Raw genomic sequence first — 26,084 nt, 5'->3', positions numbered from 1 at the left:
AATTCAGGACTTCCTCTTGCCTAGCAGGTTCTACAACTTGAGCCATATCCTCAGCCCTTGAATGGATAGAATTTTAAATTAAGATAGTACTTAAGTTGCAAAGTCAAAAATTATTCCTGTAATGCATAAGTAATCCCATCTTACTTCAGTAATGTGGTTTCTTTTAAAGAGGTCTTACTTCAAAAAGTACTTTGCTATGTATAGTTGAAAATTTATAACCCTTAAGTAGGAATTGTTTTAAATTGTGAGAATTTTCCTAGTCTTTATTATTGTTCTAAACAAACAAAATGTATTCATCAGTGTTAGAAATATTTTTTACTGAAATATTTTCATCCTTAATGCTTTTTAAAAACACAAGCAATATATTATTTTAATTTTCTGAGCACATTTTCCCCCATAGGACTGGGAGTAAATTAGGTATTTCTCCCCTGATGTTGGCTGCAATGAATGGACACGTTCCTGCAGTGAAACTGCTGCTTGACATGGGTTCAGATATTAATGCTCAGATAGAGACCAATCGGAACACAGCTCTCACCCTGGCCTGTTTCCAGGGCCGAGCAGAAGTAGTGAGTTTGCTTCTGGATCGCAAAGCCAATGTGGAACACAGGGCAAAAGTAAGTACTTTATAATTTGTAAACTATTTCACATATGCAGAAAGACCTTGGCATTTAACTCCTTCCCAATGCAGGATTGGAAAATTATATTATACACTAGTCAGTGACACACACTATCATCATTTGAAGAATTCCTTTTAATGAAGCATGAGCTTACCATGTGTAAAAACTCCAAACAAAAATTTAGCTCATAGATTTTGAAATTAGGACAGCTAAAATCTAGTTTAATCATGACAGATTCTGACGGTTTCAGGACTATAGCATTTTTTTCTTGGTTTTATTTTTCTTTTATTCATATGTGCATACAGTGTTTGGGTCATTTCTCCCCTCCTTTCCCCCCGCACCCTTCTTTTCCCCCACTGCCTCCCTCTCCCCTGTACCTCCTCGCTACCAGGCAGAAACTATTTTGCCCTTATCTCTCATTTTGTTGAAGAGAGTATAAGCAATAATAGGAAGGACCAAGGGTTTTTGCTTGTTGAGATAAGGATAGCTGTACAGGGAGTTTACATGCATTGCTTTCCTGTACATATGTTACATTCTAAATTAATTCTTCTCGAACTAACCTTTTCTCTAGTTCCTTGTCCCCTTCTCGTATTGGCCTCTGTCACTTTAGAGTTTCTGCATTAGTTCCTTTGCATTGAGGACATCAGATGCTATCTTGGTTTTTTTTTTTTTTTGGGGGGGGGTTCTTGCCTATCCTCATACCTCCCTTGTGTGCTCTCACTTCATTATGTGATCAGAGTCCAATCCCCTTGTTGTGTTTGCCCTTGATCTAAAGTCCACATATGAGGGACAACGTATGATTTTTGGTCTTCTGGGCCTGGCTAACCTTGCTCAGGATGATGTTCTCCAGTTCCATCCATTTACCTGCAAATGATAAGATTTCATTCTTCTTCATGGCTAAGTAGTATTCAATTGTGTATTAATACCACATTTTCTTAATCTGTTCATCGATAGTGGGGCATCTTGGCTGTTTCCATAACTTGGCTATTGTTAATAGTGCTTCTATAAACATGGGTGTGCAGGTGTGTTTGGAGTAACCTTTGTCACATTCCTTTGGGTATATCCCCAAGAGTGGTATTGCTGGATCATATGGCAGATCTATGTTTAGATTTTTAAGAAGCCTCCAAATTATTTTCCAGAGTGGTTGTACTAGTTTGCATTCCCACCAGCAGTGTATAAGGGTTCCTTTTTCCCCACATCCTCGCCAACACCTGTTGGTGGTGGTATTTCTAATGACGGCTATTCTAATAGGGGTGAGGTGGAATTTTAGTGTGGTTTTGATTTGCATTTCCTTAATGGCTAGAGATGGTGAACATTTTTTCTTGTGTGTTTTGGCCATTTGAATTTCTTCTTTTGAGAAAGTTCTGTTTAGTTCACTTGCCCATTTCTTTCTTTATTGGTTCATTAATTTTGGGAGACTTTAGTTTTTTGAGTTTCCTATATATTCTGATTATCAGTCCTTTGTCTGATGTGTAGCTAGCAAATATTTTCTCCCACTCTGTTGGGGGTCTCTTCAGTTTAGAGACCATTTCTTTTGTTGAGCAGAAGCTTTTTAGTTTTATGAAGTCCCATTTATCTATGCTGTCTCTTAGTTGCTGAGCTGCTAGGGTTCCATTGAGAAAGTCCTTGCCTATACCTTTTAGTTCCAAAGTATTTCCTACTCTTTCCTCTACCACCTTTACAATTTGGTGTCTGATATTAAGGTCCTTGATCCATTTTGAGTTAATACTGGTATAGGGTGATAAACATGGATCTAGTTTCAGTTTTTTGCAGACTGCTAATCAGTTTTCCCAGCAGTTTTTGTTGAAGAGGCTGTCTGTTCTCCATCGTATATTTTTTTGCACCTTTGTCAAAGATAAGTTGGTTATAGTTGTGTGGCTTGATATCCAGGTCCTCTATTCTGTTCCACTGGTCTTCATGTCTGTTTTTGTGCCAGTACCACAAAATATAATATATATATAATATAATATAATATATATAGCAATATAATATGTATTATATGTAATATAATATTATATATATGTGTGTGTGTGTGTGTGTGTGTGTGTGTGTGTGTGTGTATATTGTAATATAGTTTGAAGTCAGGTATTGTGATACCTCCAGCATTGTTCTTTTTCCTGAGTATTACCTTGGCTGTTCATGGTCTCTTGTGTTTCCAAATAAATTTAACGGTAGATTTTTCTGTCTCTTTGATGAATGTCATTGGGATCATGACTACAGCATTTATAGAATAGGTGTTAGTATGTCAGTGTTTTGAATTCCTTTGCTTCAAACTTGTTAGGTACCTAGAACTCTAGAATAATGTAGCTTAAGTGGAATTGTTTGTACTTAGATGACAGCCAATCTGATAAGTCATTTCAAATTGGAGAGGTTTGAATGGAAAGTTCATCTTATTTTCCTAGACTTCTTTATTTATATTTCCAAAAATTTAATGCCACATTTACATTCTTCTAATCTAAGAAATGAGAAGATGCATTTTTCTCTTAGCCTTTTTATTATACAAAGAGAAATGAGCCTTTCTTGCCATCTAGTTTGTCTTTTTCTATTATAAGTATTTGCTGTGGCTCACTTAATCTGTTAAAAGTCCTAGAGAACTCCATATTGCTTTGGGAATGGTATCAGTAGGAACTGTCTTTTGACAATAATGTCAACTTCGATGTGATTATGTGTGCCTATAATTCCAACACTCCAGAGACTGGGGGAAGGGGATGGAGAGTTCAAGATGAGCCTGAGCTACATAATGAGATCCTGTCTCAAAAAAAAAAAGAGAGATTAATGTTCAAAAGGTACATATATAAAAATTATGAAGTGATATTTTAATTGTTAGTATCTCTTCATTTTGAAAAGAAGTTACGTAATGAGTAAATTTATAACAGTATAGAAATTATGAAATATTTCTCTTACATTTTGTTTGAGGCAGGGTCTTACTATGTAGACTGGACTGGTCTCAAACTGGAAATCCTTCTGCCTGAGAAACCTGAGTGCTGGAATTAAAGGTGCACCCCACCACACCCAGTTTTGGTTTTTTTTTGCTGCATAACATAATAGGTTTCCAGTGAATTCATTCTGGCATGTCTACTGAATCTAACAATTTTCAGTTGTTATTTAGTAAAATTTAAGACAGAATATTGCTAAATTTCTTTATGAGAGGAAATCAGAAATAGAATCTAGTTAAAAGTTAATTGCTAGTACAACAATCATTTTAAACAAAATCAATTACTATAGCCTTTTTAAGAAATTATGTCATTTCATTGCATAATTGGTTGGTTTAAACAGACTGGTCTTACCCCCCTGATGGAAGCTGCTTCTGGAGGATATGCAGAGGTTGGAAGAGTTCTCCTTGATAAAGGAGCAGATGTCAATGCACCCCCTGTGCCTTCCTCAAGAGATACTGCATTAACAATAGCAGCAGACAAAGGTCACTACAAATTTTGTGAGCTCCTGATTAACAGGTAACTTTTTCTTTTTAAAACTATTTTTATTAGCATAAATTAATTATACAATTAATTGTGATATTTATTTATATGCATATATGTGCTTTGATCAAATTCACACCATCTATCTTATTCTTTCTTAACTCCAATTTTCTCATATATAAAATTGTGGACCCTTTCACTTTTCAGAGACTTTAAAGTTGTTTTACTTTATTGACATTTTAAAATATAGATTATTACATGTTTTTTTTAGAAGATAACAAAGATGCTAGAGAAAATGAAAAAAATGCCAGCTTCTTATAGGTAACAAACTGTTAACATTCTCTGTTTATAGGGGAGCTCATATTGATGTTCGTAACAAGAAGGGAAACACACCACTTTGGCTGGCATCTAATGGCGGTCATTTTGATGTAGTACAACTGCTAGTGCAAGCAGGTGCTGATGTGGATGCAGCAGATAACCGGAAAATCACACCTCTTATGTCAGCATTTCGCAAGGTAATTTATGTAAGAAGAAAAGGATAAAATTTAATGATTTTAAGCCATTTATAAGTTGAAACAATGTGAGAAAAATTTACTGATCTTGGAGAATTCTGCTGTCTTTCCACTCTTCTGTGGCCAAACCTGAGAGCTATGTGGTAGTTCACTATATGCAACTTTGTTTTTAATTCACTTGGTATCTTGACAATTTTTATTATGTTGTTGTATAGAAAACATGAGATTTAAAGAACTAGTATATGTAGATGGATGTTTTCTCTACCTGAATAGGAATAAAAAAAGAGTGAACCTCCATAAAAATTTATCCTATAGATAGATAGACAGACACATAGATAGAGATACAATTTTATGTGTAGATAAATATATAGATATGTGGGTTTTTTGTTTTGTTTTGTTTTGTTTTGTTTTTGGTTTGGTTTGGTTTGGTTTTTACAGTAATGGGGATTGAATACAGGGCCTTGCACATGGAAGGCAAATGCTGTACCACTTGAGCTATTACTGCAGCCCGCCTCTTACATATACTAAGGCTCATTTTTCTGCTACAGTTTTAAAAGCCTGCCCATGGTAATTAATGAGAAACCATAAGATACTTAACATGGTCTACAAAGTCCCACATAATTTGAATGCTAAACCTCTCCAGCCTAATCATTCATGTTACCCTCCCACTTTTCTTCACTGTACTATATGGTCACTAGCCTAGAATGTACTAATTTTTTATTAGCATATATTAATTGTACAAGGCATTTTTATTGTGATATTTTCATACATGCATATACTGAACTTTGATCAGACTCACTCCCTGTATTAGTCTCTCTTAATCCCCTTCCTCTTCACCCCTTTTTTTCATATTACAATTTTCATTGTGTTTCATTATGCTATTTTCATACATTGATATAATGTACTCCCTCTGTCCTTCTGGAGCCTATAAATATGGTCTAGAGAAAAAAATGCAATAGTTGTCTTTCTGAACCTAGTTTATTTCCCCTAACATGATCTCCAGTTCCATGTATTTTCCTGAAAATGACATTATTTTAGTCTTTTTTTTTTAATGACTGAATAATTCTTCATTGTCTATATGCATCACATTTTCTGTATTTGTTCATTTGTTGATGGGCACCTATACTGATTCCACAACTTGACTGTTGAGAATAGTGGTGCAATTAACATTAAGGGTACAGGGATCTCCAATGTATCCTGATTTATACCCTTTCAGACATATGCTCAAGAGTGGTATAGCAGGATTATACGGTAGCTCTAGTTTTAGTTTTTTGAGGAATTTCCATAGAGGCTGCGGTAATTTACCTTGCCACCTATAGTATATAAATGTTCCTTCTTCCTCTGCATCCTCACCAGCATTTGATGTTGCTTTTTTTTTTTTTCTCTCTTTTCTTTTTTTGAAGTACTGGGGTTTGAACTCAGGGCTTCATGCTTGCTAAGTAAGTACTCTGCCATATGAACCACTCCTACAGCCTCTACTGTTTTGATGATAACCATTCTGACTTGAGAGATGGAATCTTAATTTAGTTGTTTGCCAGTACTGGGATTTGAACTCACGGTATTCTTCCACCTGCACCACACCTCCAGCCTGAAGTGTAGCTGTAATTTGTATTTCCTTTTGGCTAGAAATGTTGAACATTTATTCATGTATTTATTGCCTCTTTGTACTTCTTTTAAGAATTGTCTGTTCAATTCATTTTTCCATTTATTAATTGGATTATTAGTTATTTTAGTGTTTTAGTTTTTGAGCTTTTTATACTTTCTAGTTATTAATCCCTTTTAGGCAAAGATTTTCTTCCATTGTGTAGGCTATCTCTTTATTTTGGTAATTATTTCCTTTGATATAGAGTGCACTAAATTTTTAACTGCCTTTCAGGCTTTTCTTATTGATTTTCTTTTCCCGGAATGTTCTCCTTTGCTGTTTACTTCTTCATTCTTTAACTCACATTTTAAATTCAGAGACTTTCCCTAAAACTCAATTTGAGAAAGGTTCCTCTGGTTCTGATTTATAGTTGAGTTTTTTATTTTCTTTATCCCAATTTGTAATTGTATATTGTAACATAACATTTTCCCTTTTAATGCCTGTTTTGCTAAATGGAAGGTCCATGAGTGCTGAGAGCTCTGTCTTTTTCACCCTAGTTCACTGTAGTACCTGACAAACTTAAGTAGTTGGGCACTGGTGGCTTATGCCTGAAATTCTATTCAGGATGCAGAGATTAGGAGGCTCACAATTCGAGGCTAGCCCCAGGCAAAAAAACAAGACCCTATTTCAAAACTGTCCAAAACATTTCCCTTCTCCCTCCTTGTTGTTCCCCTCTTCCTCTATTTCTCCTCTTCCTCCCCTTGTCTTCTCCTCCTTCTGGCAAGAGTTCCCATCATCTAACTTGCTATATTTGCCCCCAAAAAGAAAGAAAAGAAAATCTTAGAATATTTTTTAGACTTAATTCTTTCTTAAACTTTTTGTCTTTTAACAAGTATAATTTACATATACTATAATGCATGATTTTATTTTATTTTTATTTTTGGCAGTAGTAAGGTTTGAAATCAGGGTGTCATACTTACTAGCAGCAGCTCTCCCACTTGAGCCACTCTGCCAGTCCTTTTTTTGTGTTGGGTATTCTCAAGATAGGGTTGCTAAACTATTTGCTTGGGCTGGCCTTGAACCAAGATCCTCCTGATCTCTACCTTTCCAGTAGCTAGGATTATAGGTGTGAGCCCTGGCACCCGGGCAAAATGTATGAATTTTAAGGCAGATAGTTTAGTGCATTTTAATAAATGTATGAACCTCATAAAGATACAAAATAATTCTATAACCATATAATACTTCCTCATTCCTGTACTAAATCAAATCCCTATCATACAGCCAACAGCTACTTTCTTTTCTTTCCTTTTCTTTTTGTCTCCAGTAGACTTTTTGAAGATGTTTTAATTTTTTTTTCTGGTACTCGGGTTTGAAGGAGGCAGACACTCTATCACTTTAATCACACTCCTCTTGAAGATGTTTTAGAATGATAGTTGGAGCAGAAATTAATATTAAAACAGATGTGCTTAGAATTTATTGCATTCAGTTCCTGATGATGGTATTTAGAAAGCGTTTTGTCTAAATTCAAGTCATGGGACTCAGAAAAAATGTGGCTGTCTACCTTGTTCAATTTAGTAATGTGGAGCCCAAATAATACTTTGAAATGTAGAAAATCAACTTTGTTTTAGGATTAATTTCCCTTTTATACTAATGTTCATTTCACATTGCCCATTTTAATTTATTAATGGATTTCTTCAGGAGATACTGTTTTCAACAACAATATTTTTTTTTTGCTTTTTATGGGAAGTAAGCTAATTAAATCTGCCTTTTTTCTCTTTATAAACTGAGAACTGCCCTTTTCCTTTTTTTAATTTTTGAAATGGTTTTATTAGTACATGATAGTTATCCTTGTTTCCATAATTTTAGTAATAAATTCAGCAAACTAGAAGCTCTTTTTTAAAACTTTATATTGTTAAATACATGGGCAAAATTTTAAGGAATTCTTTTGTATGTTTTCTGTTGTGCTTATATAGGGTCATGTAAAAGTTGTTCAGTATTTGGTGAAGGAAGTCAATCAGTTCCCTTCAGATATAGAATGCATGAGATACATAGCAACAATTACAGATAAGGTAAGTTTACTGTTTTTTTTCTTAAGACTTCAAGTAGTAAGAAGTGGGGAAATTGTAGAACAAGGAGTTCAATTTATAACTGACTGTGAACAATCAGTTAAGATAGCTCACTGCCTTTGGACCAGCAGTTTACTATGTTTTTGAAGTGCATTTTTCTTCTTGAGGAGTTATATGCCAAGATGTGCAATTAAGAATTTGTTCTTGGACTGGTGGTATATCTCAAGTTGTAGAGTACCTGCCTAGCAAGTGCAAGGCTCTAAGTTCAAACGCCAGTACAAAAACAACGGAAAAAGAATTTGTTCTTTTTTGTTCTCTAAAGGTCCAAAAGCACATATTGTTTAGCTTCTCCATTTGCAAAGTAGATGGTTATAATATTTGGTATTTTGAGATTTCCTTCCTCCTAAGGATCATAGTGGTGTGGCAGTGACTACAGCTAAGGTTTATTATTAAAGCTTAGTCTGATTAGAAGATTTTTCTTAATACACACATTTTTAAAGAAAGATGCTTTATTCTTATGAAAAATTGATGAAAGCCTGGAGTTAAAGGATAGCTGAATTTGATTAAGTGAATTTTCAGTTGTTTAAGCTTTAACTCCTGGACTTTGGTGTACTCATTGGCTCCAGTTTTATTTGGATTCTATATGTTAACATGTTTCTATTGTTTCTATTGATATTATTCCATTTTCCACTATAGGAACTCTTGAAAAAGTGTCACCAATGTGTTGAGACGATTGTGAAGGCTAAAGACCAGCAGGCTGCAGAAGCAAATAAGAATGCAAGTATTCTCCTAAAGGAACTTGACCTGGAAAAGGTGAGAGGCAAGGATAATTTTCTTTATTAGAAATTATCAGAATATAATTGATTTTTGCCTAACTCTTACATCCACAATTAACCTACAGTGTACTTCAGTTATAAATGGTAATTAGTTGGTATTTTTATTTATTCTTAAATCTGTGAGTTATCTGATATTGTAATTTTGAGTTATACATTGTTTATATCAGTAAAATTGGTAATAAAATTACCAATTTTAAAAAATTACACAATTTTAAAATTACACAAAAGAAAGAAATTGTCAGAATAACTTGTCACCTATATTACTATTTTTTTGGAACTCAGGGTCTTGTGTTTGTAGGCAGGCATTGTACCATTTGAGCCACACCCCAGCCCAATAATCTTAATGAAATATTATTCAAAAGCTATGGCTATAGATTCTTAAATCACCACGAATTCTACTGATTCATAACTATCGTTCTAAATAAAATATTTTGAGACCACATTAAGTGAGGGACTAGGTATTGAGTAAGATCCCAAATAGACTTAACATTAGTGTAAGAAGAAATTTAGTGCTGGGCACTGGTAGCTCACATCTGTAATCCTAGCTACTCAGGAGGCAGAGGTCAGGAGGATCATGGTTTGAAGCCAGCCTGGGCAAATAGTTCTGCGAGACCCTATCGCAAAAAACTCTTCACAAAAATAGGGCTGGTGGAGTGGCTCAAGGTGAAGGCCCCGAGTTCAAGCCCCAGTACTGCAGGAAAAAAAGAAAAGAAATTTAGTAAAGCATTAGAAATTTGTTTTTTATAAGATGTGGTCTAAAAATGGTTTATTAGATTTCCTATTAAAGCGTGTTTAGGGGGTTGGAGGTATGGCTCAGGTGGTAGAGAACCTGCCTATCAAGTGCAAAGCCCTGAGTTCAAACTCCAGTACTGCCAAATAAATAAATAAAAAGTGTGTCTAGAGACTGGTGTGTGATTCAGTGGTAGAGCACTTGACTAAGATTTTCTAGGCCTGAGTGTTCAATTCTCAAGTACCACCAAAAAAAAAAAAAAAAAAAATCAAAAAACAAAACAAAAAATGAGATTGCTTTTCTGAGACCGTTTTCTGGAAAATGAGGATGTTATATAAGTATTATAGTGAATACAGAAATTATGTTAAGAGAACAAAGACGATGATTTAGATGTGTATAGTTATTCTGTAAATGTAAGAGTTAGCTAAACATAAGATAAATCAAAAATAAAGGAAGAACAAAGTATGATCATTTTGAAAGTGGCTAAAGTTTTGATAACAATTCTTTTTAAAAAAAAAAAAAAGGAAAAGGTTGCTTACATATCAATGAGATTAAAATAATGACCTAGAATAAAAAATGATCCAGTGATCCTAGCATTTTGGAGACTAAATTGGGAAGACTGAATAAGCTTAGGAGTTCAAGACCAGACTGACTAACATAGCAAGACCCCCCCATCTCAAACAGACACAAAAGAAAAGAGATCACATGGATAGGCAATTCACCAAAGTACAAATGTCCAGTAAATCGGTGAATAATGCTCACCTTCACTAATAAACAAAGTAAAAGAAAGGCTTAAATATTTTCACCAGATTGGTAAAGCTTAAAATCCGAAAGTTTTGGGCTGGCAGGGTGACTCGAGGTATAGCGCCTGCCTAGCAAGCATGAAGGTTAAATCCCAGTACCAACCAAACAAACAAAAAAAATCCAAAAGTTTGTAATATCTATTGATTTGATGGCAAGGATATAGAGAAATTAGTACTTTTTATGATTTTTGATGTATAAGTTATAACTGTTAATGATGGTGCTTTGACAGATCAGTTAACAAAAAAGCTTATATACTCTTTTTCTAGCTATTCCATTTTTAGAAATAAGGTAAATAGGCAAATTCTCAAAAGACTTCAGTATATGAAGGCATTCAATTCATTATCATGTTACTTACATTGGGGGAAAGTATAAACCTTTAAGTCTTATTATTAGGAAATTAACTTTAGTATTTCCATGATAAACTTGATTTCAGTTTAAAAACTGCTATATTCATTTTGTTTTGTTTTGTTTTTATGGTACTTGGGATCTCTCCAAGGGCCTTATACATGCCAGGCAAGCACTCTATCCCCAACTCACATATTCACTTTACAATGAAGTAGAAGCCAGGCTCTAGTGCCTCACATCTGTAATCCCAGCTACTTGGGAGACAGAGATCAGGAGAATTTTGTTTCAAAGCCAGCCCAGGCAAATAGTTCACGAGTCACTATCTTGAAAATACCCAACACAGAACAGAGCTGGTAGAGTAGCTCAAGTATAGAGCACATGCCTAGCAAGCATAAGGTCCTGTGTACCATAAAAAAGAGAGGAGAGAGAGAGAGAAGAGAAAGAAAGGACAGAGAGAGAGAGAGAGAGAGAGAGAGAGAGAGAGAGAGAGAGGAGAGAGAGAGAGAAAGGAAGGAAAGAAAGAAAAATGGAGTTTTAAATTAGATGACTACTAAGGGCCCATTCTTGTCTATAATTTTTATTTTTGTAATCTCTTCATTCTGTCTTCAGGATCTTACTTACATTTGAGGTTAGTAAACTTTTTCTAAAAAGTAAATGTTTTAGGGTATGCATGTCATATGGTCTCTGTCATAGATAACTATGACATGAAGTCAACCATAAACAATGGGTATATAAATGTGACTGTTCAAATAGAACATTAGCTATGAACACTGAAATGTGAATTTCATATAATTTTCACATTAGATTTTGTTTCATGAAATAGTCTTTATTTTTTTCATACATTTAAAATGTGAAAAGCACTTTCAGCTTTTAAAGGCATACAAAATAAAATAGACAGAAGGGCTGGTTGAATGGCTCAAATGGTAGAATGCTTGCCTAGCAAGCCTAGCAAGCATGAAGCCCTGAGTTCAAGCCCCAGTACCACAAAAAAAAAAAAAAAAAAAAAAAAAAAAACACCAGGCAGAAGACTGGATTTGGCAATAAGATCATAGTTTGCCCACTATGATTTAGACAAAGAAAAATTTCAAAGAATAATCAATTTGTGCCTCAAAGCGATAAATTACAACTTTGAGGGAAATACTTTTCTTAATTACCAGGAGAAGAACTGAGCTCCATGGACAAGTTCTTCTGGTGAGCCTTTTTGCATAATTTTGTAGAAATAAGAGTAATTTGGTGTGTTTTCTGCTTGTTTCAGACTTTTCTTTATGGTGTTAGGTAACCATTTTTGTGTGCTCTTTTCTGAGGAAAATTTTTTTCTCATGCTAACCAACATAGATGTTAGCAAAACTTGAAGGTTGTGAGATTTCTGGATGTGGCTTTACTTGTCAACATTTTTGTAGTGAAATTTGTTAGTCTTTTATAAAGATTCTTTTGTCTGCATTTTAGGCTATTTGCCAAATAATTTTATTCAATTTTACAGAAATTTTATTCACATACCATACTATTCTCACCCATTTAACATTTTACAATTCGGTGGCTTTTAGTGTAGTCACAGAATTGTGCATTCATCACCACAATCACTATTTTAGAACATTTACTTTTCTTTAATTTTCCTTTTCTTTTTCTCTTGAGGTGCATTGTACATGCTAGGCAGGCCTCTACCACTAAACAGTACTCTCAGTTCAAAACATTTTCATTATTCTAAAAAGAAATCCTGCACCCTTAGCTAGCAGTACCCTCCCTAGCCTTATGATCCTTCTATGTAGGTAACTACTAACCTATTTTGTGTCTGTGTAGATTTACTTTTTCTGGACATTGCATATAATTGGAATCATACAATATATGATCTTTTGTGACTGGGTTCTTTCACTTAGCAAAATGTTTTCAAAAGTTATCCATGTTATAGCATGAATATGTTCCTCACTTGTTCTTATTGTCAAATTTTTAAAAAATTCTAGCCAGGCATGGTAGTGTACACTTGGGATTCTAGCACTAGGGAAGCTGAGGCAGGAGGATCATGAGTACCAGAAATATGGATAACAAATTGTGTGTCATCCTTGTGTAGGAGCTGTGCTGATCTGTTTGGTATCATTCCAATTTTAGCATATGTGCTGACAAAGCGAGTACTGTTTCCACTTTTTGTCTATTGTGAATAATGCTGCTGTGACTATTAAGTATTCAAGTGTTTTAACATGTTTTCGTTTCTTTTGATTGTATACCTAGGAATAGAATGCAGTGTCATGGTAATTCTATGTTTAACCATTTAAGGAATTGCCATATTGTTTTCCAAAGTGGGTGTACCATTTTACATTCTTCACCACAGTGTATGAAGGTTTCAGTTTCTTCACATCTTCACTATACTGGTTATTATCTGTCTTTTTTATTATAGCCATCCTAGTGTATGTGAACTGTTACCTCATTGTGAGTTTAATTTGCTTTTCTCTGATGGCTAATGATAATGAACATGTATCTTTACATGTGCTTATTGGCCATTTATGTATTTTCCTCAGAGAAATGTCTATTAGGATCCTTTTCTCATTTTTTTTAAAAACAGTTTTGTTAAGGAAAACTTACATATATTTAAGGTGTATGACTTGACATTTTTATTACCTGGCTTTTAGTTGATTATTAATTTGTAATTTGTGGGATTGGGGTTTGAACTCAGGGCTTTGCACTTGCTAGGTAAGTGGTCTACCACTTGAACCATGCCTTCAGCCCATCCTTTTACTTTCTTGATGGTTCCTTTGAAGTAGAAAAATTATTTTGTTCATTTGTTTTTAAGACAAGATTTTGTTATGTAGCCCAGGCTGGCCTAAATTCACGATCCTCCTGCCTCAGCCTCCTGAGTGCTCAGATCACAGGCATGCATCAACATGTCCAGCACTTGAAGTAAGTCTTTCATTTTGATAATGTCCAGTTTAGTTTTCCTTTGGTTTTATAAATGTATTTTGGGACTGTAATCCATGGGAAGTCATGTATAAAAATGTTACTTCATTCTTAATTTTAAATTATTGCATTATTGGTAAAATTATATACTTTATTTACAGTTAAGAGAAGAGAGCAGAAAACAGGCTCTTGCAGCTAAAAGAGAAAAAAGAAAAGAAAAGAGAAAAAAGAAAAAAGAGGAGCAGAAAAGAAAACAGGAAGAAGATGAGGAAAACAAACCTAAAGAGAATTCAGAACTCCCAGAGGATGAGGATGAAGAGGAGAATGATGAAGATGGTAAGAAATGACACACCTGAATTAGAGATAAAATTCTCCTGTGTTTATTAACCTGATTATGAGTGTTTTTTGCTCTCATTAACTAAGGCTAAATATTTGATTAATGTAATCTGAAATTGATAGCCTACTTTTATTGTTGCTTGGCAGTACTGGAGTTTTAACTAAGGGCTTTGTGCTTGCTAGGTAGGTACTCTACTGCTTGAGCCACATCTCTGACCCCATAGTCTACTTTACTAGTAAATAAAGCTGGGTGCCAGTAGCTCATACCTATAATCCTCATTACTTGGGAGGCAGTTGTACTTGGAGCAGTACAACTAGAGACTTGTCAGCTTTTCTTCAAGTTCTTTTCTATCTCTCATTCCCCTGATTAGGAAATAGGAAGAAGTACAGTTCCTCAATAAATTCTTAGCTAAGGTTCAGCCTTGAAGTCATAGAGAGTCTGAGAGTTCATTACTCTCAGAGTTGTTGACTGTCAGTTCTTGTAGAAGGCAAATAATTTTGCTTTACTTGAATTCTAGTTCTAAAATACTATTTGAAAAACTCCCTAAATTCAAACTGTATTGTAGTTTTTGATTAATTCATGAAATTTGCATTTCCATTCTTAAGAATGTTAATGGTGTCTATATTCTACACTATCTTAGACATCAGATGTTCTAAGAACAGTAAAGGGTTTTTTTGTTGTTGTTTATTAATGAAAGTAAAGTGTAACCTAAAAGATTGAATTATGAATCATTAGGTATATTTTGTTAAAAATTGTTTAGAGATCTGTGGCTCTCAATGTGATTTTTATCCTTGTTTTTTATAATTTCAGTGGAGCAAGAAGTTCCCATAGAACCTCCTAGTGCAACAACCACCACCACAATTGGAATCTCTGCAACATCTGCCACATTCACAAATGTGTTTGGAAAAAAAAGGGCCAATGTGGTAACAACCCCCAGCACCAATCGGAAAAATAAAAAGAATAAAACAAAAGAGACCCCTCCCACAGCACATTTAATTTTACCAGAACAACATATATCTTTAGCACAACAAAAGGCAGATAAAAATAAAGTAAATGGCGAACCTAGAGGTGGTGGTGCCAGTGGAAATAGTGATTCGGATAACTTGGATAGCACTGACTGTAACAGTGAGAGTAGTAGTGGTGGTAAAAGCCAAGAGTTAAATTTCACTATGGATGTGAATTCCACTAGTGATAGGAGGTGCCCCACACTACTCCTCAATTCCCAAGAAGAAAAGATAATGAATGCCGCTTCCAAAACTCAAACACGGTAATTTTTTTTTTTGACTTGTTAACTCCACATTCAGCTTTCATTTTTCATGTTTGGTACAAAATTTAAAGTATATTTTCTAATCACAAGTTGTTTTAAACAATTTTAAGTCTTCAAATTTTCAAAACTGAAATTCACCTGTGTCCTGTTTCATGTAATAGATAAGATTATAAGATTCATAGTTTAAAGTTGAAAATATTAGCATGCCTTGATTTTATTGAACTGTCATTTTTATTGACTGTGGTCTAACTTTAGGCTTCTTAATCCATTTTAATACTAAAACAGGTGATGGACTCATTGTTCTATTTCTTTTTTCCTGTCTTATTTGATGTGCCAAACTTTAATTGAAATATTTCAATATCACTTTGTCTATTTTGTCTCTTGAATTTCGACCTTAAAAAGTGTCTCTTGTTGGACTTGATATTTTCTCTTCTCAGACTTGAAGGTGAAGTGAATCCTAATTCTTTGTCAGCAAGCTATAAGTCAGTGTCCTTGCCATTAAGCTCTCCAAACATAAAGCTGAATCTTACTAGCCCTAAAAGGGGTCAAAAAAGAGAAGAAGGGTGGAAAGAAGTTGTCCGAAGGTAAGTAGAATTAGTTCCATGTTTTTAACTTTCATAAATCATAAAGGTTCTCCATATCTTGCAAGATGGTTACCTGCACATATTGAATAATTTTCAATGTGACCATTATTGTAAACTGCAGTGCCACATTAAATCCAGAATATGCTAACACAAAATTGGAAGCAATATATTTGCATGCATATTTAATTGATATAACAAATGTTGGCTCTTTTAGATAACCTATCAGTTGCCTTTTATATAGATCACAAAATATTTGAGACTGTTTGTTACTTTGTTGATGTTGTTTAAAATAAGATAGAATATATTATTTAATATGGAGTTTAACCTATTGTATGCATCTTTTTAATTTAGAAAGTGACAATACGTGGTGCTAATAGGGTAATTGACTTACAATGTTTTGGGCAGATTTGAATGCTTAAATTATGAGTAAGTTAAATGTAATTTTTGTTTTAAACAGCAATATAATTTTTAACTTTCCTCAATTAAGTTCACTATGTTAAAAGAGATCAGTTTCTAAAATAAAAGTTTAATAATATGGGATGGTGGAATGACTCAAGTGATACAGTGCCTACCTCGTAAGCACTGTGCCCCCACTACTGGGGAAAATAGTTGGTAATTTCTTCTTTAAGGTTTGAGGATATTACAAATGTCCATCAACATACTTAACTGAGACATCTTTTTAAATAAAGATATTTTCTATTCACAGACATTTGATTTCATAAGCTCACATGTAGCCTTCATTTTATAGGTCAAAGAAATTATCTGTCCCAGCTTCAGTGGTGTCCAGAATAATGGGAAGAGGAGGATGCAACATCACTGCAATACAAGATGTTACTGGTGCCCATATTGATGTGGATAAACAAAAGGATAAGAATGGCGAGAGAATGATCACAATCAGGTAATTGTTTAAAAATTTATATAATTAGTTCAGAATTGAAATCTTATAAGAAACATGTTTTTATTATGGTACAATTTAGAATTTTAGGACTGGGTTGTGGCTCAAGTGATTGCCTAGCAAGTGTAAAATCCTGAGTTCAGTTTTTTAAAGAAATAATTTTATTTAATGGTTAATATTACCTGTTTTTTATGTTTCTTGTCTTGTTTTTATTTATTTGTTCCCCAGGGGTGGTACAGAATCAACAAGGTATGCAGTTCAACTTATCAATGCGCTTATTCAAGATCCTGCTAAGGAATTGGAAGACTTGATTCCTAAAAATCATATCAGAACACCTGCCAGCACCAAATCCATTCATGCAAACTTCTCATCTGGAGTAGGCACCACAGCAGCTTCTAGCAAAAATGCATTTCCTTTGGGTGCTCAAAGTCTTGTAACTTCACAGGCAACAACGTTATCTACCTTCCAGCCCACTAATAAACTTAATAAGAACGTGCCAACAAATGTACGTTCTTCTTTCCCAGTTTCTCTTCCCTTAGCTTATCCCCACCCTCATTTTGCCCTGCTGGCTGCTCAAACTATGCAACAGATTCGGCATCCTCGCTTACCCATGGCCCAGTTTGGAGGAACCTTCTCACCTTCTCCTAACACTTGGGGACCATTCCCAGTGAGACCTGTGAATCCTGGCAATACAAATAGCTCTCCAAAGCATAATAATACAACCCGTCTACCTAGCCAGAATGGAACTGTTATACAATCAGAATCTTCTGGACTAGCTACTGCCAGTTGTCCTATCACTGTCTCTTCCGTAGTTGCTGCCAGTCAGCAACTGTGTGTGACTAATACCCGGACTTCTTCATCAGTCAGAAAGCAGTTGTTTGCCTGTGTGCCTAAGACAAGTCCTCCAGCAACGGTGATTTCTTCTGTGTCAAGCACTTGTAGTTCCTTACCTTCTGTCTCCTCTGCACCTACCACTAGTGGGCAAGTCCCCACCACATTTCAACCTCCAACTGCTCCTCATACACAACTTTCTTCACAAAAGATGGAGTCTTTCTCTGTCATGCCACCTCCCAAAGAGAAAGTGTCCACACAAGACCAACCCATGGCAAACCTATGTACACCATCTCCAACAGCAAATAGTTGTAGTAGCTCTACCAGCAACACCCCAGGAGCTCCAGAAACTCATCCAACCAGTAGTCCCACTCCTCCCTCCAATAACACACAGGAGGAGGGACAGCCATCTAATGTGTCTGATTTAAGTCCTATGTCAATGCCTTTTGCCTCCAACTCAGAACCTGCTCCATTGACTTTGTCATCACCCAGATTGGTTACTGCTGATAATCAGGACACCAGTAATTTACCTCAGTTAGCTGTACCAGCACCTCGAGTTTCTCATCGAATGCAGCCCAGAGGTTCCTTTTACTCAGTGGTGCCAAATGCAACTATACACCAAGATCCCCAGTCTATTTTTGTTACAAATCCTGTTCCTTTAACACCAGCTCAAGGCCCACCAGCTGCAGTGCAGCTTTCTTCAGCTGTGAACATTATGAATGGTTCTCAGATGCACATGAACCCAGCAAATAAATCTTTACAACCTACATTTGGTCCAGCTACACTCTTCAATCACTTCAGTAGTCTTTTTGATAGCAGTCAGGTACCAGCCAATCAGGGGTGGGGAGATGGTCCCCTGTCCTCACGAGTTGCTGCAGATGCCTCTTTCACTGTTCAGTCAGCATTCCTGGGTAACTCTGTACTGGGACACTTGGAAAATGTGCACTCTGACAACTCCAAGGCACCTGGCTTCAGACCACCTTCCCAGAGAGTTTCTACAAGTCCAGTGGGTAAGTTATTAAGTATTACTGTAACTCAGTTTGGGGCTATCACAGCCTAACTTCATCTTCTAATATGACAATAAAACATTTATTTTGTACCTAGTATTGCATAACCTTAAAGAAATGAGAGTGCATTATAAATAGTAAAGAACATTTAAGCTGGGCATTGTGAGTCATATCTATAATCTCAGCTATGTGGAGATGAAGATAGGAGGATCACAGTCTGAGGCCAGCCTGGGCAAAACCACAAGACTACCTGAAAAGCAAACTGAAAACAAAAGTGCTCAGGGTACTGCTCAAGTGGTATAAGGTTTGCCTGTCAAGCTCAAGCTGAGTTACCCCAGCACTGCCAAAAAAAATAACTAAATAAAGATCCTTTAGTGATTGTTTAAATGGACAGAAAAGTAGCTCTAGGTAATCACTCAAATACAAAAAGCTGCTTTCTGTTTTCTCTGTTATCTTTCTGTCACTCGTAGTAAGGAGATAATAACTTGAATTTGTCTAGTTTCTTGGAATTGGTGTCAGATTCTATTAGTAAAAAAAACTTGGGATACTTTAAGGATTCCAAATTTATTGAGTTTTTAAAAATCATAGTAATTGTTTGCATTTCAGATTTTAAAAATTATAATTGCACAAGTTGTTTAGGTACTAGTCCAAATTTTACATTATTTAATTATACTCTATTATTTATATTAGGTGCAGCTATTTGAAGAGATCAAGTTTTTTATGAGCTCTAATTTAAAAAAAACTGGATTCAGCTATCAATCTCTTGAAATTAGACTCTTGCTGATGAGGCATTATAAGAAAGATACAGATTTGAAGGCGATGTTGACTTATAGATATTTGGAAAACAAAAATCTATTTTGCAGATTTTAAGAAACAAGGTTTAGTTCAATCTGTTCTATTCTGAAAAACAAATTGGAATTGTAGCTGACCAGCCTGGCATGGTGGTGCACACCTGTAATTTTAGCATTTGGAAGAAAGACTGAGGCAAGAGATTTTGAGTTCAGGGCCAGCTCAGGCTACATAGCAAGACTATACCTCTGTAAAAGAAAATTGGGGAGGGAGAAATGAGAGAAAGAAGAAAAGAGAGGAAGGAAAGGAGGGAGGAAAAGTGGCTGACCACCATGGTGATGAGACATAGTTAATGACTATAGTTCTGTAGGTAAAATGCTATGCTTTTGAAATTTTCTAAAAAATGAATTGCAGATATTTTTGATGGGTCCCACTTAGTTACAATATGTTCTCATTTTATGTCCCCTTATGTTAAATTCTTGGAGATTTATCTAAAATATTACTTCAGGTAACTTCTGTTCTTAACATTGGGGTCACTTTCCTATATTCATTCATTCATTCATTCATTCATTCGTTCATTTATTTATTTATTTGCAGTGCTGGGGTTTGAACTCAGGGCCTACACCTTGAGCCACTTTACCAGCCCTTTTTTGTGATGGGTTTTTTCAAGATAGGATCTCGAACTATTTGCCCAAGGTTGGCTGATCTCCTGATCTCTGCCTCCAGACTAGACAGGATTATAGGTGTGAGCCACCAGTCGGTGCCCAGTCTCTACTATATTCTTATTGTAAGAAAAGAATGGTTTGGGAAATACCATATAAATTAGTTGATTTTTGCTATGATCTCCAAAAATAAACCAGTGCTTGATTATTTAAAAAAATTATTTTTAAGTAAACCTTGGAGTTTCCATTTTAAAGCCTTGGCTAATTGGATGTCTTGGACCTATTTTATTTCAGGGTTACCATCCATTGACCCATCAGGCAACTCCCCATCTTCTTCTTCTGCTACTTTGACAAGTTTTTCCGGCATACCAGGAACAAGAGTTTTCCTGCAAGGGCCAGCTCCTGTTGGAACTCCTAGTTTCAACAGACAACATTTCTCTCCCCATCCTTGGACAAGCGCCTCAAACTCATGTAGGAATCCTAGAGGAACTCTTTCCAAAAAGTTTTGAAAGTTATTCAGGCATTTGTTTCAGGGGACACTATATTGTGATTTTAGTAAATAAACAGTATACAAGAAAAACAGTATGCAGATATCCAAGATTTATCTTATAGTTATGTCAAAAAAGTACTGGGAATTTATAGGACTGACAGCTTGAGAAGGGTCAAGCTATTCTTCCAAGCCAGAAATGTTTCCATTGGGACTTACATTCGGAAGAGGTAGTATAATACTCACTTCTGCAGCACATATACTAAAATTGGAACAATACAGAGATTAGCGTGAGCCCTGCACAATGATACACAAATTTGTAAAGTGTTCCATATTTTCTTTTCATGTACAAAAAAAGAGGCAATACAAGTAGTAGTTTTACAAAAGGACCCTCTGGGGGCAATATTGTGAAATAATATCTCAAACCGAAGCTGATTTATTTATATGGTTAGTATAGTGTGTTTTTTCATTTATTTTTACATTTATGAAGGTATTATTGCCCTTTTATAAATGTTCCTTTGCTCTGTCCTACTTATTTCAATATTTAGAACAGATAAAGATTTGGAATTTAATAGTATTTGATTTTTCTTCTTTAATGAGCATTGTGAAAGAAAACTGCCTGAATACAATTGAGAAACAAAGCTTTCATTTGAATCCTACAATGCTTTGCTAAATTTAACCTTTCTTCCTTATAGACGAAAAGGGCTTTAGAAAGGGAAAGAATTACCAAATACAGAGGTGTTTTTCCAAATAATAAGCTAGGTTCAGAAAAAATATTTTCATATTTCACATGTTAAATAACTGTTTTCAGAAGATTATTTAGAACTAAAATAAGAGTAAATGGGGCCCTCTTTTCTAGCCTTGTTCAGTTAATGGGGGAAGAATTTTTAAACTATTTGTTTATACATACTGTAGGCAGAATTAGTCTAGGTTAATTTTTATAAGCATTTTTTTCATTTGAATGATCTTTTAAAATGAAATTTTTCTTTACACAATCTCTGTTGTGGACTAGATCTTTATGACAAGGTTTCTCATGTTCCTATAATTTTTATATGTAATAAAACAATAGAGAAATATTTTGCCACCAGGTGACTCTCCTATTCCATCTGTTTCTTCGGGATCATCTTCACCTCTTTCAGCCACTTCTGCCCCACCAACATTGGGCCAACCAAAAGGAGGCAGTGCCAGTCAGGATCGAAAGATACCTCCCCCCATTGGAACTGAGAGACTGGCCCGGATTCGGCAAGGAGGATCTGTTGCACAAGCACCTGTTGGGACCAGTTTTGTCGCTCCTGTTGGACACAGTGGAATCTGGTCATTTGGTGTCAATGCCGTGTCAGGTAGAGTTACCTGCCCTCTCTGCAGCAATATTTTAAGAAAGTTGTGGAAGCTGTGCTGGGATCCCACCCGTAATCCTAGCTACTTGGGAGAGATTGGGAGGATGCAGTTCTAGGCCAGCCCAGGAAAATAGTCCATGAGACCTCATTTCCAAAATAACCAGAACAAAATGAATGGACTGACAGTGTGGCTTAAGTGGTAGAGTACCTGCTTTGCAAGCTCAAAGCCCTGAGTTCAACCCCAGTCCCACACACAAAAAAAAAAGTTGTTGGAGTTTGCAACTAAAACTTAGTTTCTTAAGCCAGGTATGGTGGAGCACACCTGTAATTTCAGCACTCAGGAGGCTGAGGCATGAGTTCATGGCCAGTCTGGGTTACATAATAGTGTTCCGTTCAAGGCCAGTATGAACTACATAGTGATATCCTCCTATCTCGAAAAACCAAGGACTAGGAATGTAGCTCAGTGGTACATGTGCAAGGCCCTGGATTTGATTCCCAGCCTTACAGCAATACTTAGCTCCTTAAAAATCAAACAAAAGAACTTAATTCCTATGCTTAACAATCAGGGACCAGTGTTAAACCTTTGAGGAATTCAGTCCAGTCTCAGTCTAGAATGTTAGTTGGGGTGATATGTAGAGCTGATCAGAAGTAAACTTTTCAAAGCATGATTCCTTTCCCTCTTAAGGTTTTCAGTGTAGAATAGGACAGTCATTTGAGTTCTTTCAGAAAAATAAGTTATTTGGTAGTATTTAGAGAACTTCATAGAATTTTATAAGACCTTGTTTTTTTTTGTTGTTGTTTGTTTCACTTCTTCTTTTTTTTTTTTTTGCTTGCCAGACTATGATCAATGTTCCCAGAGCTCTTGAGAAATTATTTTTGATAAAAGTTGATAAGAATAAAGTGATAGTTTTATTCTTTTGTCCAAATAAATACCAAACCCTGTTTTCTGTTCTTCTTTCCAGAAGGCTTATCAGGTTGGTCACAGTCTGTGATAGGGAATCATCCATTGCATCAACAATTATCAGACCCAAGCACATTCTCCCAGCATCAACCAATGGAGAGAGATGATTCTGGAATGATAGCCCCTTCTAACATTTTTCACCAGCCTATGGCAAGCGGTTTTGTGGATTTTTCTAAAGTGAGTTGACAAACATCATTGTAACTTGTTTGACACTTTGCCAGCCAGTATAGTCACATGTGAAGGAATAGTTTGTATTGAAATAATTCTTCCTTTTGTTTCCATGACCACCAGATCTTTTGCTCAATTTCAAGAGTGGGTAGTGTTGTCTGTGGTAGTTTGCCCTCAGACCGTCCCCATCCTCTTAAAACACCTGAGGGATTTGAATTTTGTTGGTTTATGTTCTGCTGTCACAGCTTTGAGTGAGGCCTCTGCCCCTCTAAAAAGCTAGCTTTGACCTCTCCAGTGCCATCTTGTCTCCTCTGACAGCTTCCTGCTGCCATAAAACAGATTATAACTGTAAGCATTCAGATAAAGTAGTTTCCCTTTTTTTCTTACTACAACCTTATTAAAGGTGAAATCAAAGATATTAGAAAGTTGAAGATACTATGTTTTTACCAAATACAAATTTCCTTATGATTTCATATTAGATTTAGTTTTTACTTCTCTTGTTGAAAATTGTTGCAGCTGGGGAACAGGGAGGAGGGAGAAAGGCTAAAGGAAGATAATAGAGAGGTGAGCTTGTTCAAAATATACTGTATGCATATATGAAATTTTCACAGTGCAACTCCCTTGTACTGTTAATGATAAATATTTTAAAAGATAAATTTTTTAAAAAAGAAAGATGTTGCAATTGTATATCAAACACTTCTGATTTCTCAATACTGTACCATTCTGTACGTACAGGATCCTCTTACTTGAATGAAGGAAATTAGAGAAGGTCTAAGTTCTCTAATTATAATCATTTCATGATTAAGTCTCTTTTTTTTTTTTGATGTTTTAGGGTTTGCCAATTTCCATGTATGGAGGCACCATAATACCCTCTCATCCTCAGCTTGCTGATGTTCCAGGAGGCCCACTGTTTAATGGACTTCATAACCCAGATCCTGCTTGGAATCCTATGATAAAAGTTATCCAAAATTCAGCTGAATGCACTGAGGCCCAGCAGGTAAAATGGGCTTACTGCTCTTTCATTTTTCAGATTTGTCATTTTACTCTTTAATCTGTGGTTAGTGCAAGTTCTGAGTCATGACTGACCACCTTGATCTAAATTAAGTTTTTCAATATCAAAATGATGCTACTAAACATTTTATTTCATGTATGTGTATTCTTCCTAGGCAGAAACAGTGAATTGCCATTGCACTTATATATTCATTTTGTAAATGTCTAAAGATTCCTAATTAGAAATTCCAATTTTTCCTCCCCCTTTTCAGATTTGGCCGGGCACGTGGGCACCTCATATTGGAAACATGCATCTCAAATATGTCAACTAAGTTAGAAGGTCTTTACTCTTTAGCCTTGTTTGAGAACCTATGACCTTGGAAGAACTCTGGGGATTTAAAAAAAAAAAAAATGTGCCTAAGAAATTTTCTCTAAGGCTTTAGCAATGGAAATTTGATTGCCCATTGTATAAGAACAAATTGATTTCCTAACCACCTGATTATGTTCTCTGGTTAGTTTAGCCATTTTCAGCAAAGATCAGATGAACTTAGTGCTTTTGGCTAAACATACTGAATGCTACTTGTATGCAGAAGAGAATTAGATGATTACATGTTTCAACCTTTTAGGGTGGTAAATACATGTATAATTGTTTACATACTGAAAAGGAAAAAGTTGAATAAATTTCTTGTCAAATAGCGGCTCTACTTAATGTAGCCTGTATTAATGTGAAATATTTACCAGAATATTCAATAAAAAGATGAACAGTGTTTAGATGTGGGGTGTGATCCTTTCAGTGTTTATGCAGGTACCACCCAATCCACAATCATATTGAACCAGATTGTTAACACTGTATTTGTGACATGCTTCTCACATTTGCCCTTTAGGGTCCACTCTTAGACTACCTTGAAAAGGACTGTTAAGACTTACTATTTATTCTGCATTAAATATTCTTTGTTCCCTGTTGTCTTCCATATCATTTTACATATGAAAAAGTTCAGGCCCTGGCAGTGTGTTCTTATCTGACTTTAGCAGATAGACCACTGTTTGGCTTTGCTCTTTATGGATCATGAGAATGGTAATGGGAACTTTTGGATTTAAATCAGTTGATACTGAACAAATTTAGGGACACCTGAATTACCAACTTCAGTTTCCTTTTGTGCTTCCTGACCTTTATTAGAGTTGGAACATAAGAGAAGGGAGATGCTTGTTATTCCATTGTATTGTTGAACCAACTGAGTAATGTTTTTAAAAATGTGACTAATTCTGTGCTTAGTTCCATGGCTCCAATATGAAGAGCCAATATGTGTAACAAGCTAAAATACCAGAACACTGGAATGGGTCAGCCAAACCATACACTATGCCAAGCATCTGATGCATAGAAAAGGAAAAATTATCCTATTAAAAGTATATTCATTGACTTGTTTGTATTTTAATCTCCTGGTCTTATGTGTAGGCAATATAAAAAAAGAAAATGTTTTGGGGATAATAGAAAAGGCAAAGGAGGAGGATGCACAGAATAAAAGGAGTAACTAGGGGCAGAACCATGTAGCACTTTTCAATTCATTAACAGTAGGATTTTTTTTTTTTTTTTTGCAGTACTGGGGTTTGAGTTCAGGGCCTACACCTTGAGCCACTTCACCAGCCCTTTTTTGTGTTGTGTATTTTCAAGGTAGGGTCTCAAGAACTATTTGCCCAGGCTGGCTTCAAACCACAATCCTCCTGATTTCTGCCTCCTGAGTAGCTAGGATTATAGGTGTGAGTCACAGCCACCCAGCTAACAGTAAGAATTCTTAATTTTCTCTGCCCAGGTCCTAGAGCTGGCATCAGATCAGACATACAATGTTTGTTACATATTAGACATAACCTGTTTCTTTGGTCTTCTACTATCTTACATATGAGAAAACTTCCTTAAGTTCATTTTTTATTTTCCATTTTTAATGGATTTGAAAATTACCACTGGTGTGAAGTTACTGCC

The 26,084-nt window shown here is 35.5% G+C and overlaps 1 protein-coding gene and 2 pseudogenes across 13 annotated transcripts in view; 2 read left to right on the top strand and 1 right to left on the bottom strand.

Moving 5' to 3' along the window:
- Nucleotides 1-26,084, top strand: part of Ankhd1 (ankyrin repeat and KH domain containing 1) — a 112,769-nt gene that overhangs the window by 80,239 nt on the left and 6,446 nt on the right. For 6 of the 13 annotated variants that reach the window (XM_074076861.1, XM_074076857.1, XM_074076860.1 and 3 more), the window contains 14 exons: nt 401-614; nt 3,894-4,069; nt 4,386-4,548; nt 8,101-8,196; nt 8,890-9,006; nt 13,956-14,130; nt 14,942-15,398; nt 15,836-15,982; nt 16,731-16,880; nt 17,106-18,718; nt 20,461-20,637; nt 21,742-21,993; nt 22,953-23,128; nt 23,952-24,116. In XM_074076861.1, coding sequence (XP_073932962.1) covers nt 401-614; nt 3,894-4,069; nt 4,386-4,548; nt 8,101-8,196; nt 8,890-9,006; nt 13,956-14,130; nt 14,942-15,398; nt 15,836-15,982; nt 16,731-16,880; nt 17,106-18,718; nt 20,461-20,637; nt 21,742-21,993; nt 22,953-23,128; nt 23,952-24,116 — 4,078 coding nt within the window. Of the gene's footprint in view, nt 1-400; nt 615-3,893; nt 4,070-4,385; nt 4,549-8,100; nt 8,197-8,889; nt 9,007-13,955; nt 14,131-14,941; nt 15,399-15,835; nt 15,987-16,730; nt 16,881-17,105; nt 18,719-20,460; nt 20,638-21,741; nt 21,994-22,952; nt 23,129-23,951; nt 24,117-24,381; nt 24,877-26,084 lie in introns of those variants that run through there. The other 7 variants (XM_020157123.2, XM_020157119.2, XM_074076858.1 and 4 more) reach the window with 5 other exon arrangements.
- LOC141424453 (U6 spliceosomal RNA) lies at nt 12,935-13,035 on the bottom strand (annotated as a pseudogene).
- LOC141424450 (U6 spliceosomal RNA) lies at nt 20,892-20,992 on the top strand (annotated as a pseudogene).

This window comes from Castor canadensis, chromosome 6 (assembly GCF_047511655.1).
Source record: "Castor canadensis chromosome 6, mCasCan1.hap1v2, whole genome shotgun sequence".
In the NCBI taxonomy this organism is placed as follows: Eukaryota; Metazoa; Chordata; class Mammalia; order Rodentia; family Castoridae; genus Castor; species Castor canadensis.
Note: the sequence above shows the minus strand (reverse complement) of the source record. Positions and strands in the feature narration are given on the sequence as shown.